The sequence below is a fragment of the Heptranchias perlo genome, unplaced genomic scaffold, assembly GCF_035084215.1.
Source record: "Heptranchias perlo isolate sHepPer1 unplaced genomic scaffold, sHepPer1.hap1 HAP1_SCAFFOLD_642, whole genome shotgun sequence".
Classification (NCBI taxonomy): Eukaryota; Metazoa; Chordata; class Chondrichthyes; order Hexanchiformes; family Hexanchidae; genus Heptranchias; species Heptranchias perlo.
In genome coordinates this window covers 64036-91826 of record NW_027139669.1, presented here as the reverse complement: position 1 = coordinate 91826, position 27791 = coordinate 64036, and the positions used below count along the sequence as shown (strand labels likewise).

At 31.6% G+C, this 27791-nt stretch overlaps 1 protein-coding gene across 1 annotated transcript in view; it reads left to right on the top strand.

Moving 5' to 3' along the window:
• Window positions 1–27791, top strand: part of LOC137318079 (netrin-1-like) — a 52507-nt gene that overhangs the window by 8646 nt on the left and 16070 nt on the right. Inside the window, exon 2 of the mRNA XM_067981046.1 lies at window positions 4010–4198. Coding sequence (XP_067837147.1) covers window positions 4010–4198 — 189 coding nt within the window. The remainder of the gene's footprint in view (window positions 1–4009; window positions 4199–27791) is intronic.

Sequence of the window (27791 nt, the reverse complement as noted above, 5' to 3'; positions counted from 1 at the left end):
CCTGAATAAACAGGGACTCTGTACAGTTACACAGTGAGTGACCCTCACCCTGAATAAACAGGGACTCTGTACAGTTACACAGCGAGTGACCCTCACCCTGAATAAACAGGGACTCTGTACAGTTGCACAGTGAGTGACCCTCACCCTGAATAAACAGGGACTCTGTACAGTTACACAGTGAGTGACCCTCACCCTGAATAAACAGGGACTCTGTACAGTTACACAGTGAGTGACCCTCACCCTGAATAAACAGGGACTCTGTGCAGTTACACAGTGAGAGACCCTCACCCTGAATAAACAGGGACTCTGTGCAGTTACACAGTGAGTGACCCTCACCCTGAATAAACAGGGACTCTGTACAGTTACACAGCGAGTTACCCTCACCCTGAATAAACAGAGACTCTGTACAGTTACACAGTGAGTGACCCTCACCCTGAATAAACAGGGACTCTGTACAGTTACACAGTGAGTGATCCTCACCCTGAATAAACAGGGACTCTGTACAGTTACACAGTGAGTGACCCTCACCCTGAATAAACAGAGACTCTGTACAGTTACACAGTGAGTGACCCTCACCCTGAATAAACAGGGACTCTGTACAGTTACACAGTGAGTGACCCTCGCCCTGAATAAACAGGGACTCTGTACAGTTACACAGTGAGTGACCATCACCCTGAATAAACAGGGACTCTGTACAGTTACACAGTGAGTGACCCTCACCCTGAATAAACAGGGACTCTGTACAGTTACACAGTGAGTGACCATCACCCTGAATAAACAGGGACTCTGTACAGTTACACAGTGAGTGACCCTCACCCTGAATAAACAGGGACTCTGTACAGTTACACAGTGAGTGACCCTCACCCTGAATAAACAGGGACTCTGCACAGTTACACAGTGAGTGACCCTCACCCTGAATAAACAGGGACTCTGTACAGTTACAGTGAGTGACCCTCACCCTGAATAAACAGGGACTCTGTACAGTTACAGTGAGTGACCCTCACCCTGAATAAACAGGGACTCTGTACAGTTACAGTGAGTGACCCTCACCCTGAATAAACAGGGACTCTGTACAGTTACACAGTGAGTGACCCTCACCCTGAATAAACAGGGACTCTGTACAGTTACACAGTGAGTGACCCTCACCCTGAATAAACAGGGACTCTGTACAGTTACACAGTGAGTGACCCTCACCCTGAATAAACAGGGACTCTGTACAGTTACACAGTGAGTGACCCTCACCCTGAATAAACAGGGACTCTGTACAGTTACACAGTGAGTGACCCTCACCCTGAATAAACAGGGACTCTGTACAGTTACAGTGAGTGACCCTCACCCTGAATAAACAGGGACTCTGTACAGTTACACAGTGAGTGACCCTCACCCTGAATAAACAGGGACTCTGTACAGTTACACAGTGAGTGATCCTCACCCTGAATAAACAGGGACTCTGTACAGTTACACAGTGAGTGACCCTCACCCTGAATAAACAGGGACTCTGTACAGTTACACAGTGAGTGACCCTCACCCTGAATAAACAGGGACTCTGTACAGTTACACAGTGAGTGACCCTCACCCTGAATAAACAGGGACTCTGTACAGTTACACAGTGAGTGACCCTCACCCTGAATAAACAGGGACTCTGTACAGTTACACAGTGAGTGACCCTCACCCTGAATAAACAGGGACTCTGTACAGTTACACAGTGAGTGACCCTCACCCTGAATAAACAGGGACTCTGTACAGTTACACAGTGAGTGACCCTCACCCTGAATAAACAGGGACTCTGTACAGTTACACAGTGAGTGACCCTCACCCTGAATAAACAGGGACTCTGTACAGTTACAGTGAGTGATCCTCACCCTGAATAAACAGGGACTCTGTACAGTTACACAGTGAGTGACCCTCACCCTGAATAAACAGGGACTCTGTACAGTTACAGTGAGTGACCCTCACCCTGAATAAACAGGGACTCTGTACAGTTACACAGTGAGTGACCCTCACCCTGAATAAACAGTGACTCTGTGCAGTTACACAGTGAGTGACCCTCACCCTGAATAAACAGGGACTCTGTACAGTTACACAGTGAGTGACCCTCACCCTGAATAAACAGGGACTCTGTACAGTTACACAGCGAGTGACCCTCACCCTGAATAAACAGGGACTCTGTACAGTTACCCAGTGAGTGACCCTCACCCTGAATAAACAGGGACTCTGTACAGTTACACAGTGAGTGACCCTCACCCTGAATAAACAGGGACTTTGTACAGTTACACAGTGAGTGACCCTCACCCTGAATAAACAGGGACTCTGTACAGTTACACAGCGAGTGACCCTCACCCTGAATAAACAGGGACTCTGTACAGTTACACAGTGAGTGACCCTCACCCTGAATAAACAGGGACTCTGTGCAGTTACACAGTGAGTGACCCTCACCCTGAATAAACAGGGACTCTGTACAGTTACACAGTGAGTGACCCTCGCCCTGAATAAACAGGGACTCTGTACAGTTACAGTGAGTGACCCTCACCCTGAATAAACAGGGACTCTGTACAGTTACACAGCGAGTGACCCTCACCCTGAATAAACAGGGACTCTGTACAGTTACACAGCGAGTGACCCTCGCCCTGAATAAACAGGGACTCTGTACAGTTACACAGCGAGTGACCCTCACCCTGAATAAACAGGGACTCTGTACAGTTACACAGTGAGTGACCCTCACCCTGAATAAACAGGGACTCTGTGCAGTTACACAGTGAGTGACCCTCACCCTGAATAAACAGGGACTCTGTACAGTTACACAGTGAGTGACCCTCGCCCTGAATAAACAGGGACTCTGTACAGTTACAGTGAGTGACCCTCACCCTGAATAAACAGGGACTCTGTACAGTTACACAGCGAGTGACCCTCACCCTGAATAAACAGGGACTCTGTACAGTTACACAGCGAGTGACCCTCGCCCTGAATAAACAGGGACTCTGTACAGTTACACAGTGAGTGACCCTCACCCTGAATAAACAGGGACTCTGTACAGTTACACAGTGAGTGACCCTCACCCTGAATAAACAGGGACTCTGTACAGTTACACAGTGAGTGACCCTCACCCTGAATAAACAGGGACTCTGTACAGTTACACAGTGAGTGACCCTCACCCTGAATAAACAGGGACTCTGTACAGTTACACAGTGAGTGACCCTCACCCTGAATAAACAGGGACTCTGTACAGTTACACAGTGAGTGACCCTCACCCTGAATAAACAGGGACTCTGTACAGTTACACAGTGAGTGACCCTCACCCTGAATAAACAGGGACTCTGTACAGTTACACAGTGAGTGACCCTCACCCTGAATAAACAGGGACTCTGCACAGTTACACAGTGAGTGACCCTCACCCTGAATAAACAGGGACTCTGTACAGTTACACAGTGAGTGACCCTCACCCTGAATAAACAGGGACTCTGTACAGTTACACAGTGAGTGACCCTCACCCTGAATAAACAGGGACTCTGTACAGTTACACAGTGAGTGACCCTCACCCTGAATAAACAGGGACTCTGTACAGTTACACAGTGAGTGACCCTCGCCCTGAATAAACAGGGACTCTGTACAGTTACACAGTGAGTGACCCTCACCCTGAATAAACAGGGACTCTGTACAGTTACACAGTGAGTGACCCTCACCCTGAATAAACAGGGACTCTGTACAGTTACACAGCGAGTGACCCTCACCCTGCTGAATAAATGAGAGCTTATCGCCCTCCTTCGACGCCCTCGCTCCCGTACTGCACTATCCCACCCCCCAATGCCTGCCTGGTCAGCAGAAGGGTTGCCATGATTTACCTGGGCGTCCCCTGGTTTTAGAATGGTGCGTGGCCCCATTGGTTGAATATTGAGTCGTTTGCCAGTGTCTGGGCGGGCGCTCTGGGCGGCAAAGAGTTTTGTTTAACTATCCGCCTGAGAGATGTTTAAACAGAGTCCTCCGTGTTTTGATTTTCCGCATGCTGACGCAGCCTGTGACTGTAATCGTCATTCGACCCGCTGCCGATTCAGTGTCGCTCTCTACGAGGCGCTGGGACGGACCAGCGGAGGCGTCTGCCTGAAGTGTCGCCACAACACGGCAGGACGTCACTGTCACTACTGCCGGGACGGCTACGCCAGGGACGCAAACAAGTCCCTCACTCACAGGAAGGCCTGTAAAGGTAGGTGAGAGAGGGGGGTGACAACAAGTGATTGAGGTATCGAGATATCAGATCAAGGATCATAGAATCAATCATAGAATCATAGAATCAATCATAGAATCAATCATTGAATCAATCATAGAATCAATCATAGAATCATAGAATCAATCATAGAATCAATCATAGAATCATAGAATCAATCATAGAATCAATCATTGAATCAATCATAGAATCAATCATAGAATCATAGAATCAATCATAGAATCAATCATAGAATCATAGAATCATAGAATCAATCATAGAATCATAGAATCAATCATAGAATCAATCATAGAATCATAGAATCAATCATAGAATCATAGAATCATAGAATCAATCATAGAATCAATCATAGAATCATAGAATCAATCATAGAATCAATCATAGAACCATAGAATCAATCATAGAATCAATCATAGAATCATAGAATCATAGAATCAATCATAGAATCATAGAATCAATCATAGAATCAATCATAGAATCATAGAATCAATCATAGAATCAATCATAGAATCATAGAATCAATCATAGAATCAATCATAGAATCATAGAATCAATCATAGAATCAATCATAGAATCATAGAATCAATCATAGAATCATAGAATCAATCATAGAATCATAGAATCATAGAATCAATCATAGAATCATAGAATCAATCATAGAATCATAGAATCATAGAATCAATCATAGAATCATAGAATCAATCATAGAATCATAGAATCAATCATAGAATCATAGAATCAATCATAGAATCATAGAATCAATCATAGAATCAATCATAGAATCATAGAATCATAGAATCAATCATAGAATCATAGAATCAATCATAGAATCAATCATAGAATCATAGAATCAATCATAGAATCAATCATAGAATCAATCATAGAATCATAGAATCATAGAATCAATCATAGAATCATAGAATCAATCATAGAATCAATCATAGAATCATAGAATCAATCATAGAATCATAGAATCATAGAATCAATCATAGAATCAATCATAGAATCATAGAATCAATCATAGAATCAATCATAGAATCATAGAATCATAGAATCAATCATAGAATCATAGAATCAATCATAGAATCAATCATAGAATCATAGAATCATAGAATCAATCATAGAATCATAGAATCAATCATAGAATCATAGAATCAATCATAGAATCATAGAATCAATCATAGAATCAATCATAGAATCATAGAATCATAGAATCAATCATACAATCATAGAATCAATCATAGAATCAATCATAGAATCATAGAATCAATCATACAATCATAGAATCAATCATAGAATCAATCATAGAATCATAGAATCATAGAATCAATCATACAATCATAGAATCAATCATAGAATCAATCATAGAATCATAGAATCATAGAATCAATCATAGAATCATAGAATCAATCATAGAATCAGAGAATCAATCATAGAATCATAGAATCAATCATAGAATCATAGAATCAATCATAGAATCAATCATAGAATCATAGAATCATAGAATCAATCATAGAATCATAGAATCAATCATAGAATCAATCATAGAATCATAGAATCAATCATAGAATCAATCATAGAATCAATCATAGAATCATAGAATCATAGAATCAATCATAGAATCATAGAATCAATCATAGAATCAATCATAGAATCATAGAATCAATCATAGAATCATAGAATCATAGAATCAATCATAGAATCAATCATAGAATCATAGAATCAATCATAGAATCAATCATAGAATCATAGAATCATAGAATCAATCATAGAATCATAGAATCAATCATAGAATCAATCATAGAATCATAGAATCAAACATAGTATCATAGAATCAATCATAGAATCATAGAATCAATCATAGAATCATAGAATCAATCATAGAATCATAGAATCAATCATAGAATCAATCATAGAATCATAGAATCATAGAATCAATCATAGAATCATAGAATCAATCATAGAATCATAGAATCATAGAATCAATCATAGAATCATAGAGTCATAGAATCAATCATAGAGTCATAGAATCAATCATAGAATCATAGAATCAATCATAGAATCATAGAATCAATCATAGAATCATAGAATCATAGAATCAATCATAGAATCAATCATAGAATCATAGAATCAATCATAGAATCAATCATAGAATCATAGAATCATAGAATCAATCATAGAATCAATCATAGAATCATAGAATCAATCATAGAATCAATCATAGAATCATAGAATCATAGAATCAATCATAGAATCATAGAATCAATCATAGAATCAATCATAGAATCATAGAATCATAGAATCAATCATCGAATCAATCATAGAATCAATCATAGAATCATAGAATCATAGAATCAATCATAGAATCAATCATAGAATCATAGAATCAATCATAGAATCATAGAATCATAGAATCAATCATAGAATCAAAGAATCAATCATAGAATCAATCATAGAATCATAGAATCATAGAATCAATCATCGAATCAATCATAGAATCAATCATAGAATCAATCATAGAATCATAGAATCAATCATAGAATCATAGAATCAATCATAGAATCAATCATAGAATCATAGAATCAATCATAGAATCAATCATAGAATCATAGAATCAATCATAGAATCAATCATAGAATCATAGAATCATAGAATCAATCATAGAATCAATCATAGAATCATAGAATCAATCATAGAATCAATCATAGAATCATAGAATCATAGAATCAATCATAGAATCAATCATAGAATCAATCATAGAATCAATCATAGAATCATAGAATCAATCATAGAATCAATAATAGAATCATAGAATCAATCATAGAATCATAGAATCAATCATAGAATCAATCATAGAATCATAGAATCATAGAATCAATCATAGAATCAATCATAGAATCAATCATAGAATCATAGAATCATAGAATCAGTCATAGAATCAATCATAGAATCAATCATAGAATCAATCATAGAATCATAGAATCAATCATAGAATCAATCATAGAATCATAGAATCAATCATAGAATCATAGAATCAATCATAGAATCAATCATAGAATCATAGAATCAATCATAGAATCAATCATAGAATCATAGAATCATAGAATCAATCATAGAATCATAGAATCAATCATAGAATCAATCATAGAATCATAGAATCAATCATAGAATCAATCATAGAATCATAGAATCAATCATAGAATCATAGAATCAATCATAGAATCAATCATAGAATCATAGAATCAATCATAGAATCAATCATAGAATCATAGAATCAATCATAGAATCAATCATAGAATCATAGAATCATAGAATCAATCATCGAATCAATCATAGAATCAATCATAGAATCATAGAATCAATCATAGAATCAATCATAGAATCAATCATAGAATCATAGAATCAATCATAGAATCAATCATAGAACCATAGAATCAATCATAGAATCAATCATAGAATCATAGAATCAATCATAGAATCAATCATAGAATCATAGAATCATAGAATCAATCATAGAATCAATCATAGAATCATAGAATCAATCATAGAATCAATCATAGAATCATAGAATCATAGAATCAATCATAGAATCAATCATAGAATCAATCATAGAATCATAGAATCATAGAATCAATCATAGAATCAATCATAGAATCATAGAATCATAGAATCAATCATAGAATCAATCATAGAATCATAGAATCAATCATAGAATCAATCATAGAATCAATCATAGAATCAATCATAGAATCATAGAATCAATCATAGAATCAATCATAGAATCATAGAATCATAGAATCAATCATAGAATCAATCATAGAATCATAGAATCAATCATAGAATCAATCATAGAATCAATCATAGAATCAATCATAGAATCAATCATAGAATCATAGAATCAATCATAGAATCAATCATAGAATCATAGAATCATAGAATCAATCATAGAATCATTGAATCATAGAATCAATCATAGAATCAATCATAGAATCATAGAATCAATCATAGAATCAATCATAGAATCAATCATAGAATCAATCATAGAATCAATCATAGAATCATAGAATCAATCATAGAATCAATCATAGAATCATAGAATCATAGAATCAATCATAGAATCAATCATAGAATCATAGAATCAATCATAGAATCAATCATAGAATCATAGAATCAATCATAGAATCAATCATAGAATCAATCATAGAATCAATCATAGAATCAATCATAGAATCATAGAATCAATCATAGAATCAATCATAGAATCATAGAATCATAGAATCAATCATAGAATCAATCATAGAATCATAGAATCAATCATAGAATCAATCATAGAATCATAGAATCAATCATAGAATCATAGAATCAATCATAGAATCAATCATAGAATCATAGAATCAATCATAGAATCATAGAATCAATCATAGAATCAATCATAGAATCAATCATAGAATCATAGAATCAATCATAGAATCAATCATAGAATCATAGAATCAATCATAGAATCAATCATAGAATCATAGAATCAATCATAGAATCAATCATAGAATCATAGAATCAATCATAGAATCAATCATAGAATCATAGAATCAATCATAGAATCAATCATAGAATCAATCATAGAATCATAGAATCAATCATAGAATCAATCATAGAATCATAGAATCAATCATAGAATCAATCATAGAATCAATCATAGAATCAATCATAGAATCATAGAATCAATCATAGAATCAATCATAGAATCATAGGGCTCGATTTTAGGGTCGGGTTACCTGCGGGTTTCCAGCGGGGGGGCCCCGAAAATCCCGATCTCCAATCACGTGACCGGATTCGGACGAAATCCCGGCCACTTCCGGGTACCGCGCTGACGTGCGGGGCTGCGCGCGCAAGCCCCGCTGGTGGGAATCCCGCAGGCAATTAAAGCCAGCGGGGTTCCACTTGAGAGCACTTAACTTGCTCGTTGTGGTCAGTTAATGAGCTGAAGCAGCTGTCAAAAGAGGAAGTGTGGGATTTTACGTTCAAAGCAGTCAGTTTCCCACACTGGGGGAAACAGGACCCTTCAAACCAGGCGTGTTGCAGCCAGCAGCCTGTGGCAGGTGCCAAGGTGCGCTCCACGGGGGAGCGCCCTCACCCACGCAGGAGGCCACCGCGTCACATAGGGCAACCCCTGCCCCCCACCACCCCCCGGCCAAGCCAGAGGACAGACCGACACGAAACCGCAGACCCAGTCCGAGGACCCACACACCTACCCTGCACAACCCCTCAGACCAACACCTGCCAGATGGGTGGTGTGTGGACACCCTCGGAGGACGAAGAGCATGACCACCACCAGCAGCCTCGCAGTCCACGCCGTCCGCCGCAGAGACGTGGATCCCCCCAACACGGTGTGGTTGCACGCCCACCTGCACAGCAGGAGGGAGGGCTACCGCAGAGAGAGATGCGTCGCAGAGGGCACTACCCTCGCCACAGGGTCCACAGACCGAGGCGAAGCTCCCCGGACCTCTCCCAGCAGCAGTGCACACGGAGGCGCAGATTCGCTCGACATGTAGTCGTGGAGATCTGCAGCCTCTTTCATGCCGAGCTGCTCCTGGCTGGCCCCAGCACCAACTGCTTACCTGTCGCTGGCAAAGTCACCACTGTCCTCCACACCTTCTCCTCCGCATCCTTCCAGGGTGCAGCCGGCTACACCGCCGATGTCTCTCAGTTGTCTGCGCGGACGAGCCCTGCAAATACACCTACACCTACTCTGCAGTAACACGATGGGTGGCATCAGTGGTGGGTCCTCATAGTGATACCCAGGAGCGGGCATTATTGGACACAATGGACAGGATTCGCGGAGACATGGCAGTGGTGGTGTCAATATAATGTGTGCTGTTTGTGGCTCTGAAATTCAATATGGGTAACACCCATGACAAACCCTCAGACACCCTTGTGCACCCCCTTCATGCTGACGAGACGTTTGCCTTACGCTGCCTACTGCACATATGTGATGCATGCCCTGTGGATGCAGCACAGGTGGTGGCAGGTTGAGTGAGGCTGGCCGTGAGGGAGATGCACGAGAGGGTGAGTATGGGATGGAGCCATGAGATTGTATGAGGATTGGGTCGCGTGTTAGTGGCAGGATGAGTACTGGCGAGGTGAGTAGGTGGAGGTAAGATGAGGATGGGGTGTGAGTGGGCATGAAGGGTGATGTGACAGAATAGTGTTGGCGGTGCCGAAGGAGATTTGGGGTGGGGGCAGTGTTGTGGCAGACGGAGTGTAGGGGAAAGACTTCGTGTTCTCACTGTGGCTGACCTACTGCGGTCATTGCAGCGCCTCCTGCACTGTATGCAGGTGGGCGATATGTTGGTGGCGCAGGTGACCCCCTCTGCCACCTCGAGCCAGGCCTTCTTGGTGGCAGAGGCAGGCCGCTTCCTCCCGCCCGCCGGGGGGAAGATCTGTGTCCTCCCCCTCCTCCTCACCCCATCTGATGATACCTGGGGTGAGGCATCATTAAACTGGGAGCAGCCTTCCCCCTGGGCTGCTCCATGCTGCAATTTGTCCCATTGGTTGCAGCATCTGTCAGTGGAGGACTGCCCCTTTAACTAGAGAGCCTCCAGCTGACAGATCGTACTGCGCATGCGCAGCCCGCCCGACGCGCAGGCCAGCGCCGTGGACCCCGGAGGAGCAGGTAATTGGATCCTATTAGTGGATTGCCTGCTACGATCGCGTGGGCAACCCACTAATTTCGCCGTTCACGTTTTCGACGCTCCCGGAGGACCACCCGCTGGGAACCCGCAGGCCTGCTAAATTCGAGCCCATAGAATCAATCATAGAATCAATCATAGAATCATAGAATCATAGAATCAATCATAGAATCAATCATAGAATCATAGAATCAATCATAGAATCAATCATAGAATCAATCATAGAATCAATCATAGAATCATAGAATCAATCATCGAATCAATCATAGAATCAATCATAGAATCATAGAATCAATCATAGAATCAATCATAGAATCAATCATAGAATCATAGAATCAATCATAGAATCAATCATAGAACCATAGAATCATAGAATCAATCATAGAATCATAGAATCAATCATAGAATCAATCATAGAATCATAGAATCAATCATAGAATCAATCATAGAACCATAGAATCATAGAATCAATCATAGTATCATAGAATCAATCATAGAATCAATCATAGAATCATAGAATCAATCATAGAATCAATCATAGAATCAATCATAGAATCAATCATAGAATCATAGAATCAATCATAGAATCAATCATAGAATCATAGAATCAATCATAGAATCAATCATAGGATCATAGAATCAATCATAGAATCAATCATAGAATCAATCATAGAATTATAGAATCAATCATAGGATCATAGAATCAATCATAGAATCAATCATAGAATCAATCATAGAATTATAGAATCAATCATAGAATCATAGAAACAATCATAGAATCAATCATAGAATTATAGAATCAATTGTACAATCAATCATAGAATCATTGCATCAATCATAGAATCAATCATAGAATCTTGGAATTAATCATAGCATCATAGAATCAATCATAGAATTAATCATAGAATCAATCATAGAATCATTGCATCAATCATAGTCTCAATCGTAGAATCAAACATAGAATCACAGCATCAATTATAGAATCATAAACGTAATCATAGAATCAATCGTAGCATCGTAGAATTAATAAGAATCAATCATAGAATCACAGACTTGATCATAGAATTAATCATAGAATCATAGATTCAATCATAGAATCACAGAAGCACAGAATCAATCATAGAATTATAGAATCAATAATAGAATCACAGAAACAATCATAGAATCAATCATAGAATCATAGAATCAATCATAGAATCACAGAATCAATCATAGAATCAATCATAGAATCATAGAATCAATTATAGAATCACAGAATCAATCATAGAATCAATCATAGAATCATAGAATCAATCATAGAATCAATCATAGAATCATAGAATCAATCATAGAATCATAGAATCAATTATAGAATCATAGAATCAATCATAGAATCAATCATAGAATCATAGAATCAATCATAGAATCATAGAATCAATTATAGAATCACAGAATCAATCATAGAATCATAGAATCAATTATAGAATCATAGAATCAATCATAGAATCAATCATAGAATCATAGAATCAATCATAGAATCATAGAATCAATCATAGAATCAATCATAGAATCAATCATAGAATCATTGAATCAATTATAGAATCACAGAATCAATCATAGAATCAATCATAGAATCATAGAATCAATCATAGAATCATAGAAACAATCATAGAATTATAGAATCAATTATAGAATCACAGAATCAATCATAGAATCAATCATAGAATCATAGAATCAATCATAGAATCATAGAATCAATCATAGAATCATAGAATCAATCATAGAATCATAGAATCAATCAGAGAATTATAGAATCAATCATAGAATCATAGAATCAAACATAGAATCATAGAATCAATCATAGAATTATAGAATCAATCATAGAATCATAGAATCAATCATAGAATCATAGAATCAATTATAGAATCACAGAATCAATCATAGAATCAATCATAGAATCATAGAATCAATCATAGAATCATAGAACCAATCATAGAATCAATCATAGAATCATAGAATCAATCATAGAATCAATCATAGAATCAATCATAGAACAATAGAATCATAGAATCAATCATAGAATCATAGAATCAATCATAGAATCAATCATAGAATCAATCATAGAATCAATCATAGAATCAATCATAGAACCATAGAATCATAGAATCAATCATAGAATCATAGAATCAATCATAGAATCAATCATAGAATCATAGAATCAATCATAGAATCAATCATAGAATCAATCATAGAATCAATCATAGAATCATAGAATCAATCATAGAATCAATCATAGAATCATAGAATCAATCATAGAATCAATCATAGGATCATAGAATCAATCATAGAATCAATCATAGGATCATAGAATCAATCATAGAATCAATCATAGAATCAATCATAGAATCAATCATAGAATCAATCATAGAATCAATCATAGAATCAATCATAGAATCAATCATAGAATCATAGAATCAATCATAGAATCAATCATAGAATCATAGAATCAATCATAGAATCAATCATAGGATCATAGAATCAATCATAGAACCAATCATAGAATCAATCATAGAATCATAGAATCAATCATAGAATCAATCATAGAATCAATCATAGAACAATAGAATCATAGAATCAATCATAGAATCATAGAATCAATCATAGAATCAATCATAGAATCAATCATAGAATCAATCATAGAATCAATCATAGAACCATAGAATCATAGAATCAATCATAGAATCATAGAATCAATCATAGAATCAATCATAGAATCATAGAATCAATCATAGAATCAATCATAGAATCAATCATAGAATCAATCATAGAATCATAGAATCAATCATAGAATCAATCATAGAATCATAGAATCAATCATAGAATCAATCATAGGATCATAGAATCAATCATAGAATCAATCATAGAATCAATCATAGAATTATAGAATCAATCATAGGATCATAGAATCAATCATAGAATCAATCATAGAATTATAGAATCAATCATAGAATCATAGAAACAATCATAGAATCAATCATAGAATTATAGAATCAATTGTACAATCTCAGAATCAATCATAGAACCAATCATAGAATCATAGAAACAATCATAGAATCATTCGTAGAATCAATCATAGAATCAATCATAGAATCAATCATAGAATCATTGCATCAATCATAGAATCAATCATAGAATCTTGGAATTAATCATAGCATCATAGAATCAATCATAGAATTAATCATAGAATCAATCATAGAATCATTGCATCAATCATAGTCTCAATCGTAGAATCAAACATAGAATCACAGCATCAATTATAGAATCATAAACGTAATCATAGAATCAATCGTAGCATCGTAGAATTAATAAGAATCAATCATAGAATCACAGACTTGATCATAGAATTAATCATAGAATCATAGATTCAATCATAGAATCACAGAAGCACAGAATCAATCATAGAATTATAGAATCAATAATAGAATCACAGAAACAATCATAGAATCAATCATAGAATCATAGAATCAATCATAGAATCAATCATAGAATCATAGAATCAATTATAGAATCACAGAATCAATCATAGAATCAATCATAGAATCATAGAATCAATTATAGAATCACAGAATCAATCATAGAATCAATCATAGAATCAATCATAGAATCATAGAATCAATTATAGAATCACAGAATCAATCATAGAATCAATCATAGAATCATAGATTCAATTATAGAATCACAGAATCAATCATAGAATCAATCATAGAATCATAGAATCAATCATAGAATCAATCATAGAATCATAGAATCAATCATAGAATCATAGAATCAATTATAGAATCACAGAATCAATCATAGAATCAATCATAGAATCATAGAATCCATCATAGAATCAATCATAGAATCATAGAATCAATCATAGAATCAATCATAGAATCATAGAATCAATCATAGAATCAATCATAGAATCAGAGAATCAATCATAGAATCAATCATAGAATCATAGAATCAATTATAGAATCACAGAATCAATCATAGAATCAATCATAGAATCATAGAATCAATCATAGAATCAATCATAGAATCATAGAATCAATCATAGAATCAATCATAGAATCATAGAATCAATCATAGAATCAATCATAGAATCAATCATAGAATCAATCATAGAATCAATCATAGAATCATAGAATCAATTATAGAATCATAGAATCAATCATAGAATCAATCATAGAATCATAGAATCAATCATAGAATCAATCATAGAATCATAGAATCAATTATAGAATCACAGAATCAATCATAGAATCAATCATAGAATCATAGAATCAATCATAGAATCAATCATAGAATTATAGAATCAATCATAGGATCATAGAATCAATCATAGAATCAATCATAGAATTATAGAATCAATCATAGAATCATAGAAACAATCATAGAATCAATCATAGAATTATAGAATCAATTGTACAATCTCAGAATCAATCATAGAACCAATCATAGAATCATAGAAACAATCATAGAATCATTCGTAGAATCAATCATAGAATCAATCATAGAATCAATCATAGAATCATTGCATCAATCATAGAATCAATCATAGAATCTTGGAATTAATCATAGCATCATAGAATCAATCATAGAATTAATCATAGAATCAATCATAGAATCATTGCATCAATCATAGTCTCAATCGTAGAATCAAACATAGAATCACAGCATCAATTATAGAATCATAAACGTAATCATAGAATCAATCGTAGCATCGTAGAATTAATAAGAATCAATCATAGAATCACAGACTTGATCATAGAATTAATCATAGAATCATAGATTCAATCATAGAATCACAGAAGCACAGAATCAATCATAGAATTATAGAATCAATAATAGAATCACAGAAACAATCATAGAATCAATCATAGAATCATAGAATCAATCATAGAATCAATCATAGAATCATAGAATCAATTATAGAATCACAGAATCAATCATAGAATCAATCATAGAATCATAGAATCAATTATAGAATCACAGAATCAATCATAGAATCAATCATAGAATCAATCATAGAATCATAGAATCAATTATAGAATCACAGAATCAATCATAGAATCAATCATAGAATCATAGATTCAATTATAGAATCACAGAATCAATCATAGAATCAATCATAGAATCATAGAATCAATCATAGAATCAATCATAGAATCATAGAATCAATCATAGAATCATAGAATCAATTATAGAATCACAGAATCAATCATAGAATCAATCATAGAATCATAGAATCCATCATAGAATCAATCATAGAATCATAGAATCAATCATAGAATCATTCATAGAATCATAGAATCAATCATAGAATCAATCATAGAATCAGAGAATCAATCATAGAATCAATCATAGAATCATAGAATCAATTATAGAATCACAGAATCAATCATAGAATCAATCATAGAATCATAGAATCAATCATAGAATCAATCATAGAATCATAGAATCAATCATAGAATCAATCATAGAATCAATCATAGAATCAATCATAGAATCAATCATAGAATCAATCATAGAATCAATCATAGAATCATAGAATCAATTATAGAATCATAGAATCAATCATAGAATCAATCATAGAATCATAGAATCAATCATAGAATCAATCATAGAATCATAGAATCAATTATAGAATCACAGAATCAATCATAGAATCAATCATAGAATCATAGAATCAATCATAGAATCAATCATAGAATCATAGAATCAATTATAGAATCACAGAATCAATCATAGAATCAATCATAGAATCATAGAATCAATCATAGAATCAATCATAGAATCATAGAATCAATCATAGAATCATAGAATCAATCATAGAATCAATCATAGAATCATAGAATCAATTATAGAATCACAGAATCAATCATAGAATCAATCATAGAATCATAGAATCAATCATAGAATCAATCATAGAATCATAGAATCAATCATAGAATCATAGAATCAATTATAGAATCACAGAATCAATCATAGAATCAATCATAGAATCATAGAATCAATCATAGAATCAATCATAGAATCATAGAATCAATCATAGAATCATAGAATCAATCATAGAATTATAGAATCAATCATAGAATCATAGAATCAATCATAGAATCATAGAATCAATCATAGAATCATAGAATCAATCATAGAATTATAGAATCAATCATAGAATCATAGAATCAATCATAGAATCATAGAATCAATCATAGAATCAATCATAGAATCATAGAATCAATCATAGAATCATAGAATCAATCATAGAATCAATCATAGAATCATAGAATCAATTATAGAATCACAGAATCAATCATAGAATCAATCATAGAATCATAGAATCAATCATAGAATCAATCATAGAATCATAGAATCAATCATAGAATCATAGAATCAATTATAGAATCACAGAATCAATCATAGAATCAATCATAGAATCATAGAATCAATCATAGAATCAATCATAGAAACATAGAATCAATCATAGAATCATAGAATCAATCATAGAATTATAGAATCAATCATAGAATCATAGAATCAATCATAGAATCATAGAATCAATCATAGAATCATAGAATCAATCATAGAATCATAGAATCAATCATAGAATTATAGAATCAATCATAGAATCATAGAATCAATCATAGAATCATAGAATCAATCATAGAATTATAGAATCAATCATAGAATCATAGAATCAATCATAGAATCAATCATAGAATCATCGAATCAATCATAGAATCAATCATAGAATCATAGAATCAATTATAGAATCACAGAATCAATCATAGAATCCATCATAGAATCATAGAATCAATTATAGAATCACAGAATCAATCATAGAATCAATCATAGAATCATAGAATCAATCATAGAATCAATCATAGAATCATAGAATCAATCATAGAATCATAGAATCAATTATAGAATCACAGAATCAATCATAGAATCAATCATAGAATCATAGAATCAATCATAGAATCATAGAATCAATCATAGAATTATACAATCAATCATAGAATCATAGAATCAATCATAGAATCATAGAATCAATCATAGAATCATAGAATCAATCATAGAATCATAGAATCAATTATAGAATCACAGAATCAATCATAGAATCACAGAAACAATCATAGAATCATATAATCAATCATAGAATCATAGAATCAATCATAGAATCAATCATAGAATCATAGAATCAATCATAGAATTATAGAATCAATTATAGAATCGCAGAATCAATCATAGAATCATAGAATCAATCATAGAATCATAGAATCAATCATAGAATCAATCATGGAATCATAGAATCAATCATAGAATCAATCATAGAATTATAGAATCAATGAATCAATCATAGAATCATAGAATCAATCATAGAATTATAGAATCAATCATAGAATCATAGAATCAATCATAGAATCATAGAATCAATCATAGAATCATAGAATCAATCATAGAATCAATCATAGAATCAATCATAGAATCAATCATAGAATCATAGAATCAATCATAGAATCATAGAATCAATCATAGAATCATAGAATCAATCATAGAATCATAGAATCAATCATAGAATCATAGAATCAATCATAGAATTATAGAATCAATCATAGAATCATAGAATCAATCATAGAATCATAGAATCAATCATAGAATTATAGAATCAATCATAGAATCATAGAATCAATCATAGAATCAATCATAGAATCATCGAATCAATCATAGAATCAATCATAGAATCATAGAATCAATTATAGAATCACAGAATCAATCATAGAATCAATCATAGAATCATAGAATCAATTATAGAATCACAGAATGAATCATAGAATCAATCATAGAATCATAGAATCAATCATAGAATCAATCATAGAATCATAGAATCAATCATAGAATCATAGAATCAATTATAGAATCACAGAATCAATCATAGAATCAATCATAGAATCATAGAATCAATCATAGAATCATAGAATCAATCATAGAATTATAGAATCAATCATAGAATCATAGAATCAATCATAGAATCATAGAATCAATTATAGAATCACAGAATCAATCATAGAATCACAGAAACAATCATAGAATCATAGAATCAATCATAGAATCATAGAATCAATCATAGAATCAATCATAGAATCATAGAATCAATCATAGAATTATAGAATCAATTATAGAATCGCAGAATCAATCATAGAATCATAGAATCAATCATAGAATCATAGAATCAATCATAGAATCAATCATGGAATCATAGAATCAATCATAGAATCAATCATAGAATTATAGAATCAATGAATCAATCATAGAAACAATCATAGAATCATAGAATCAATCATAGAATCATAGAATCAATCATAGAATCAATCATGGAATCATAGAATCAATCATAGAATCAATCATAGAATTATAGAATCAATCATAGAATCAATCATAGAATCAATCATAGAATTATAGAATCAATGAATCAATCATAGAAACAATCATAGAATCATAGAATCAATCATAGAATCATAGAATCAATCATAGAATCAATCATGGAATCATAGAATCAATCATAGAATCAATCATAGAATTATAGAATCAATCATAGAATCAATCATAGAATCAATCATAGAATTATAGAATCAATGAATCAATCATAGAAACAATCATAGAATCATAGAATCAATCATAGAATCATAGAATCAATCATAGAATCAATCATGGAATCATAGAATCAATCATAGAATCAATCATAGAATTATAGAATCAATCATAGAATCAATCATAGAATCAATCATAGAATTATAGAATCTATGAATCAATCATAGAAACAATCATAGAATCATAGAATCAATCATAGAATCATAGAATCTCAGAATCAATCATAGAATCAATCATAGAATCATAGAATCAATCATAGAATCATAGAATCAATCATAGAACCAATCATAGAATTATAGAATCACTAATAGAATCACAGAAACAATCATAGAATCAATCATAGAATCAATCATAGAATTATAGAATCAATAATAGAATCACAGAAACAATCATAGTATCATAGAATCAATCATAGAATCAATCATAGAATCATAGAATCAATCATAGAATTATAGAATCAATTATAGAATCACAGAATCAATCACAGAAACAATCATAGAATCATAGAATCAATCATAGAATCAATCATAGAATCATAGAATCAATCATAGAATCATAGAATCAATCATAGAATTATAGAATCAATTAAAGAATCACAGAATCAATCATAGAATCAATCATAGAATTATAGAATCAATTAAAGAATCACAGAAACAATCATAGAATCAATCATAGAATCAATCATAGAATTATAGAATCAATAATAGAATCACAGAATCAATCATAGAATCAATCATAGAATCAATCATAGAATTATAGAATCAATAATAGAATCACAGAAACAATCATAGAATCAATCATAGAATCAATCATAGAATTATAGAATCAATAATAGAATCACAGAATCAATCATAGAATCAATCATAGAATCAATCATAGAATTATAGAATCAATAATAGAATCACAGAAACAATCATATAATCATAGAATCAATCATAGAATCAATCATAGAATCAATCATAGAATCATAGAATCAATCATAGAATCATAGAATCAATCATAGAAACAATCATAGAATCAATCATAGAATCAATCATAGAATCAATCATAGAATCATAGAATCAATCATAGAATCAATCATAGAATCAATCTTAGAACCAATCATAGAATCATAGAATCATTGAATCAATCATAGAATCTCAGAATCAATCATAGAACCAATCATAGAATCATAGAATCAATCAATGAATCATTCGTAGAATCAATCATAGAATCAATCATAGAATCAATCATAGAATCATTGCATCAATCATAGAATCAATCATAGAATCAATCATAGAATCATAGAATCAATCATAGAATCATAGAATCAATCATAGAAACAATCATAGAATCAATCATAGAATCAATCATAGAATCAATCATAGAATCAATCATAGAATCATAGAATCAATCATAGAATCAATCATAGAATCAATCTTAGAACCAATCATAGAATCATAGAATCATTGAATCAATCATAGAATCTCAGAATCAATCATAGAACCAATCATAGAATCATAGAATCAATCAATGAATCATTCGTAGAATCAATCATAGAATCAATCATAGAATCAATCATAGAATCATTGCATCAATCATAGAATCAATCATAGAATCAATCATAGAATCTTGAAATTAATCATAGCATCATAGAATCAATCATAGAATTAATCATAGAATCAATCATAGAATCATTGCATCAATCATAGTCTCAATAGTAGAATCAAACATAGAATCATAGCATCAATTATAGAATCATAAACGTAATCATAGAATCAATCATAGAATCAATCATACATCACAGAATCAATCATAGAACCAATCATGGAGTCAATCATAGAATCATAGAATCAATTATAGAATCATTCATAGAATCAGAGAATCAATCATGGAGTCAATCATAGAATCATAGAATCAATTATAGAATCATTCATAGAATCAGAGAATCAATCATGGAATCAATCATAGAATCAATCATAGAATCAATCATAGAATCAATCATAGAATCAGCCAATCAATCATGGAATCAATCATAGAATCATAGAATCAATCATTGAATCAATCGTAGAATCAATCATAAAATCATTCAGAGAATCAATCATGGAATCAATCATAGGATCAATCATAGAATCATAGAGTCAATCATTGAATCAATCGTAGAATCAATCATAGAATCAATCATACAATCTCAGAATCAATCATAGAATCTCAGAATCAATCATAGAAACAATCATAGAATCATAGAGTCAATCACAGAATCATAGAATCATAGAATCAATCATAGAATCAATCATAGAATCATAGAATCAATCATGGAATCATAGAATCAATCATAGAAACAATCATAGAATCATGGAATCAATCATAGAATCATAGAATCAATCATAGAATCAATCATAGAATCATAGAATCAAGCATAGAATCAATCATAGAATCAATCATAGAATCATAGAATCAATCATAGAATCATAGAATCAATCATAGAAACAATCATAGAATCATGGAATCAATCATAGAATCAATCATAGAATCATAGAATCAATCATAGAATCAATCATAGAATCATAGAATCAATCATAGAATCAATCATAGAATCATAGAATCAATCATAGAAACAATCATAGAATCATGGAATCAATCATAGAATCAATCATATAATCATAGAATCAATCATAGAATCAATCATAGAATCATAGAATCAATCATAGAAACAATCATAGAATCATGGAATCAATCATAGAATCAATCATAGAATCATAGAATCAATCATAGAATCTCAGAATCAATCATAGAAACAATCATAGAATCATAGAATCAATCATAGAATCAATCATAGAATCATAGAATCAATCATAGAATCAATCATAGAATCATAGAATCAATCATAGAATCTCAGAATCAATCATAGAAACAATCATAGAATCATAGAATCAATCATAGAATCAATCATAGAATCATAGAATCATAGAATCAATCATAGAATCAATCATAGAATCATAGAATCAATCATAGAATCAATCATAGAATCATAGAATCAATCATAGAATCAATCATAGAATCATAGAATCAATCATAGAAACAATCATAGAATCATGGAATCAATCATAGAATCAATCATAGAATCATGGAATCAATCATAGAATCAATCATAGAATCATAGAATCAATCATAGAATCAATCATAGAATCATAGAATCAATCATAGAATCTCAGAATCAATCATAGAAACAATCATAGAATCATAGAATCAATCATAGAATCAATCATAGAATCATAGAATCATAGAATCAATCATAGAATCAATCATAGAATCATAGAATCAATCATAGAATCAATCATAGAATCATAGAATCAATCATAGAATCAATCATAGAATCATAGAATCAATCATAGAAACAATCATAGAATCATGGAATCAATCATAGAATCAATCATAGAATCATAGAATCAATCATAGAATCAATCATAGAATCATAGAATCAATCATAGAATCAATCATAGAATCATAGAATCAATCATAGAATCTCAGAATCAATCATAGAAACAATCATAGAATCATAGAATCAATCATAGAATCAATCATAGAATCATAGAATCATAGAATCAATCATAGAATCAATCATAGAATCATAGAATCAATCATAGAATCAATCATAGAATCATAGAATCAATCATAGAATCAATCATAGAATCATAGAATCAATCATAGAATCTCAGAATCAATCATAGAATCATAGAATCAATCATAGAATCATAGAATCAATCATGGAATCAATCATAGAATCATAGAATCAATCATAGAATCAATCATAGAATCATAGAATCAATCATAGAATCAATCATAGAATCAATCTTAGAATCATAGAATCAATCATAGAATCTCAGAATCAATCATAGAAACAATCATAGAATAAATCATAGAATCAATCTTAGAATCATAGAATCAATCATAGAATCATAGAAACAATCATAGAATCATAGAATCAATCATAGAATCAATCATAGAATCAATCATAGAATCTCAGAATCAATCATAGAATCAATCATAGAATCAATCATAGAATCAATCTTAGAATCATGGAATCAATCATAGAATCATAGAAACAATCATAGAATCAATCATAGAATCATAGAATCAATCATAGAATCAATCATAGAATCATAGAATCATAGAATCAATCATAGAATCAATCATAGAATCATAGAATCAATCATAGAATCTCAGAATCAATCATAGAAACAATCATAGAATCATAGAATCAATCATAGAATCAATCATAGAATCAATCATAGAATCATAGAATCATAGAATCAATCATAGAATCAATCATAGAATCATAGAATCAATCATAGAATCAATCATAGAATCATAGAATCAATCACAGAATCAATCATAGAATCAATCATAGAATTAATCATCGAATCAATCATTGAATCAATCATAGAATCAAATATAGAATCAATCATAGAATCATAGAATCATAGAATCAATCATAGAATCAATCATAGAATCATTGAATCAATCATAGAATCAAAGAATCAATCATATAATCAATCATTGAATCAATCATAGAATCAAATATAGAATCAATCATAGAATCATAGAATCATAGAATCAATCATAGAATCAAATATAGAATCAATCATAGAATCATTGAATCAATCAGAGAATCATAAAATCAATCATAGAATCAATCATAGAATCAATCATAGAATCATAGAATCAATCATAGAATCAATCATAGAATCATAGAATCAATCATAGAATCAATCATAGAATCATGGAATCAATCATAGAATCAAACATAGAATCAATCATAGAATCAATCATAGAATCAATCATAGAATCAATCATAGAATCATTGAATCAATCATAGAATCATAGAATCAATCATAGAATCAATTATAGAATCATGGAATCAATCATAGAATTAATCATAGAATCATAGAATCAATCATAGAAACAATCATAGAATCATAGAATCAATCACAGAATCAATCATAGAATCAATCATAGAATCATTGAATCAATCATAGAATCAAAGAATCAATCATAGAATCAATCATTGAATCAATCATAGAATCAAATATAGAATCAATCATAGAATCATAGAATCATAGAATCAATCATAGAATCAATCATAGAATCATTGAATCAATCATAGAATCAAAGAATCAATCATATAATCAATCATTGAATCAATCATAGAATCAAATATAGAATCAATCATAGAATCATAGAATCATAGAATCAATCATAGAATCAAATATAGAATCAATCATAGAATCATTGAATCAATCATAGAATCATTGAATCAATCAGAGAATCATAGAATCAATCATAGAATCAAATATACAATCAATCATAGAATCATAGAATCAATCATAGAATCAATCATAGAATCATAGAATCAATCATAGAATCAATCATAGAATCATAGAATCAATCATAGAATCAATCATAGAATCATAGAATCAATCATAGAATCAATCATAGAATCATGGAATCAATCATAGAATCAAACATAGAATCAATCATAGAATCAATCATAGAATCAATCATAGAATCATTGAATCAATCATAGAATCATAGAATCAATCATAGAATCAATCATAGAATCATGAGATCAATCATAGAATTAATCATAGAATCATAGAATCAATCATAGAATCAATCATAGAATCATGGAATCAATCATAGAATTAATCATAGAATCATAGAATCAATCATAGAAACAATCATAGAATCATGGAATCAATCATAGAATCAAACATAGAATCAATCATAGAATCAATTACAGAATCATAGAATCAATCATAGAATCAATTACAGAATCATAGAATCAATCATAGAATCTCAGAATCAATCATAGAAACAATCATAGAATCAATCATAGAATCATAGAATCAATCATAGAATCAATCATAGAATCAATCATAGAATCAATCATAGAATCATTGAATCAATCATAGAATCAAAGAATCAATCATATAATCAATCATTGAATCAATCATAGAATCAAATATAGAATCAATCATAGAATCATAGAATCATAGAATCAATCATAGAATCAAATATAGAATCAATCATAGAATCATTGAATCAATCAGAGAATCATAGAATCAATCATAGAATCAATCATAGAATCAATCATAGAATCATAGAATCAATCATAGAATCATAGAATCAATCATAGAATCAATCATAGAATCATAGAATCAATCATAGAATCATTCATAGAATCATAGAATCAATCATAGAATCAATCATAGAATCATGGAATCAATCATAGAATCAATCATAGAATCATGGAATCAATCATAGAATCAATCATAGAATCAATCATAGAATCATGGAATCAATCATAGAATTAATCATAGAATCATAGAATCAATCATAGAAACAATCATAGAATCATGGAATCAATCATAGAATCAAACATAGAATCAATTACAGAATCATAGAATCAATCATAGAATCTCAGAATCAATCATAGAAACAATCATAGAATCAATCATAGAATCATAGAATCAATCATAGAATCAATCATAGAATCAATCATAGAATCAATCATAGAATCATTGAATCAATCATAGAATCAAAGACTCAATCATATAATCAATCATTGAATCAATCATAGAATCAAATATAGAATCAATCATAGAATCATAGAATCATAGAATCAATCATAGAATCAAATATAGAATCAATCATAGAATCATTGAATCAATCAGAGAATCATAGAATCAATCATAGAATCAAATATAGAATCAATCATAGAATCATAGAATCAATCATAGAATCAATCATAGAATCATAGAATCAATCATAGAATCAATCATAGAATCATAGAATCAATCATAGAATCAATCATAGAATCATAGAATCAATCATAGAATCAATCATAGAATCATGGAATCAATCATAGAATCAAACATAGAATCAATCATAGAATCAATCATAGAATCAATCATAGAATCAATCATAGAATCATTGAATCAATCATAGAATCATAGAATCAATCATAGAATCAATCATAGAATCATGGAATCAATCATAGAATTAATCATAGAATCATAGAATCAATCATAGAATCAATCATAGAATCATGGAATCAATCATAGAATTAATCATAGAATCATAGAATCAATCATAGAATTAATCATAGAATCAATCATAGAAACAATCATAGAATCAATCATAGAATCAATTACAGAATCATAGAATCAATCATAGAATCTCAGAATCAATCATAGAAACAATCATAGAATCAATCATAGAATCATAGAATCAATCATAGAATCAATCATAGAATCAATCGTAGAATCAATCATAGAATTTCAGAATCAATCATAGAAACAATCATAGAATCATAGAATCAATCATAGAATCAATCATAGAATCATAGAATCAATCATGGAATCAATCATAGAATCATAGAATCATAGAATCAATCATAGAATCATAGAATCAATCATGGAATCAATCATAGAATCATAGAATCAATCTTAGAATCAATCATAGAATCATAGAATCAATCTTAGAACCAATCATAGAATCATAGAATCATTGAATCAATCATAGAATCAATCATAGAATCATTGAATCAATCATAGAATCAATCATAGAATCATAGAATCATAGAATCAATCATGGAATCAATCATAGAATCATAGAATCAATCATGGAATCAATCATAGAATCATAGAATCAATCATAGAATCAATCATAGAATCATAGAATCAATCATATAATCAATCATAGAATCATAGAATCAATCATAGAATCAATCATAGAATCATAGAATCAATCATAGAATCAATCATGGAATCATAGAATCATTGAATCAATCATACAATCAATCATAGAATCATAGAATCAATCTTAGAACCAATCATAGAATCATAGAATCATTGAATCAATCATAGAATCAATCATAGAATCATAGAATCAATCTTAGAACCAATCATAGAATCATAGAATCATTGAATCAATCATAGAATCAATCATAGAATCATAGAATCAATCATAGAATCAATCTTAGAATCAATCTTAGAACCAATCATAGAATCTTGGAATTAATCATAGCATCATAGAATTAATCACAGAATCAATAATAGAATTAATCTTAGAATCAATCATAGAATTAATCTTAGAATCAATCATAGAATTAATCTTAGAATCAATCATAGAATAAATCATATAATCATAGAATCAATCATAGAATC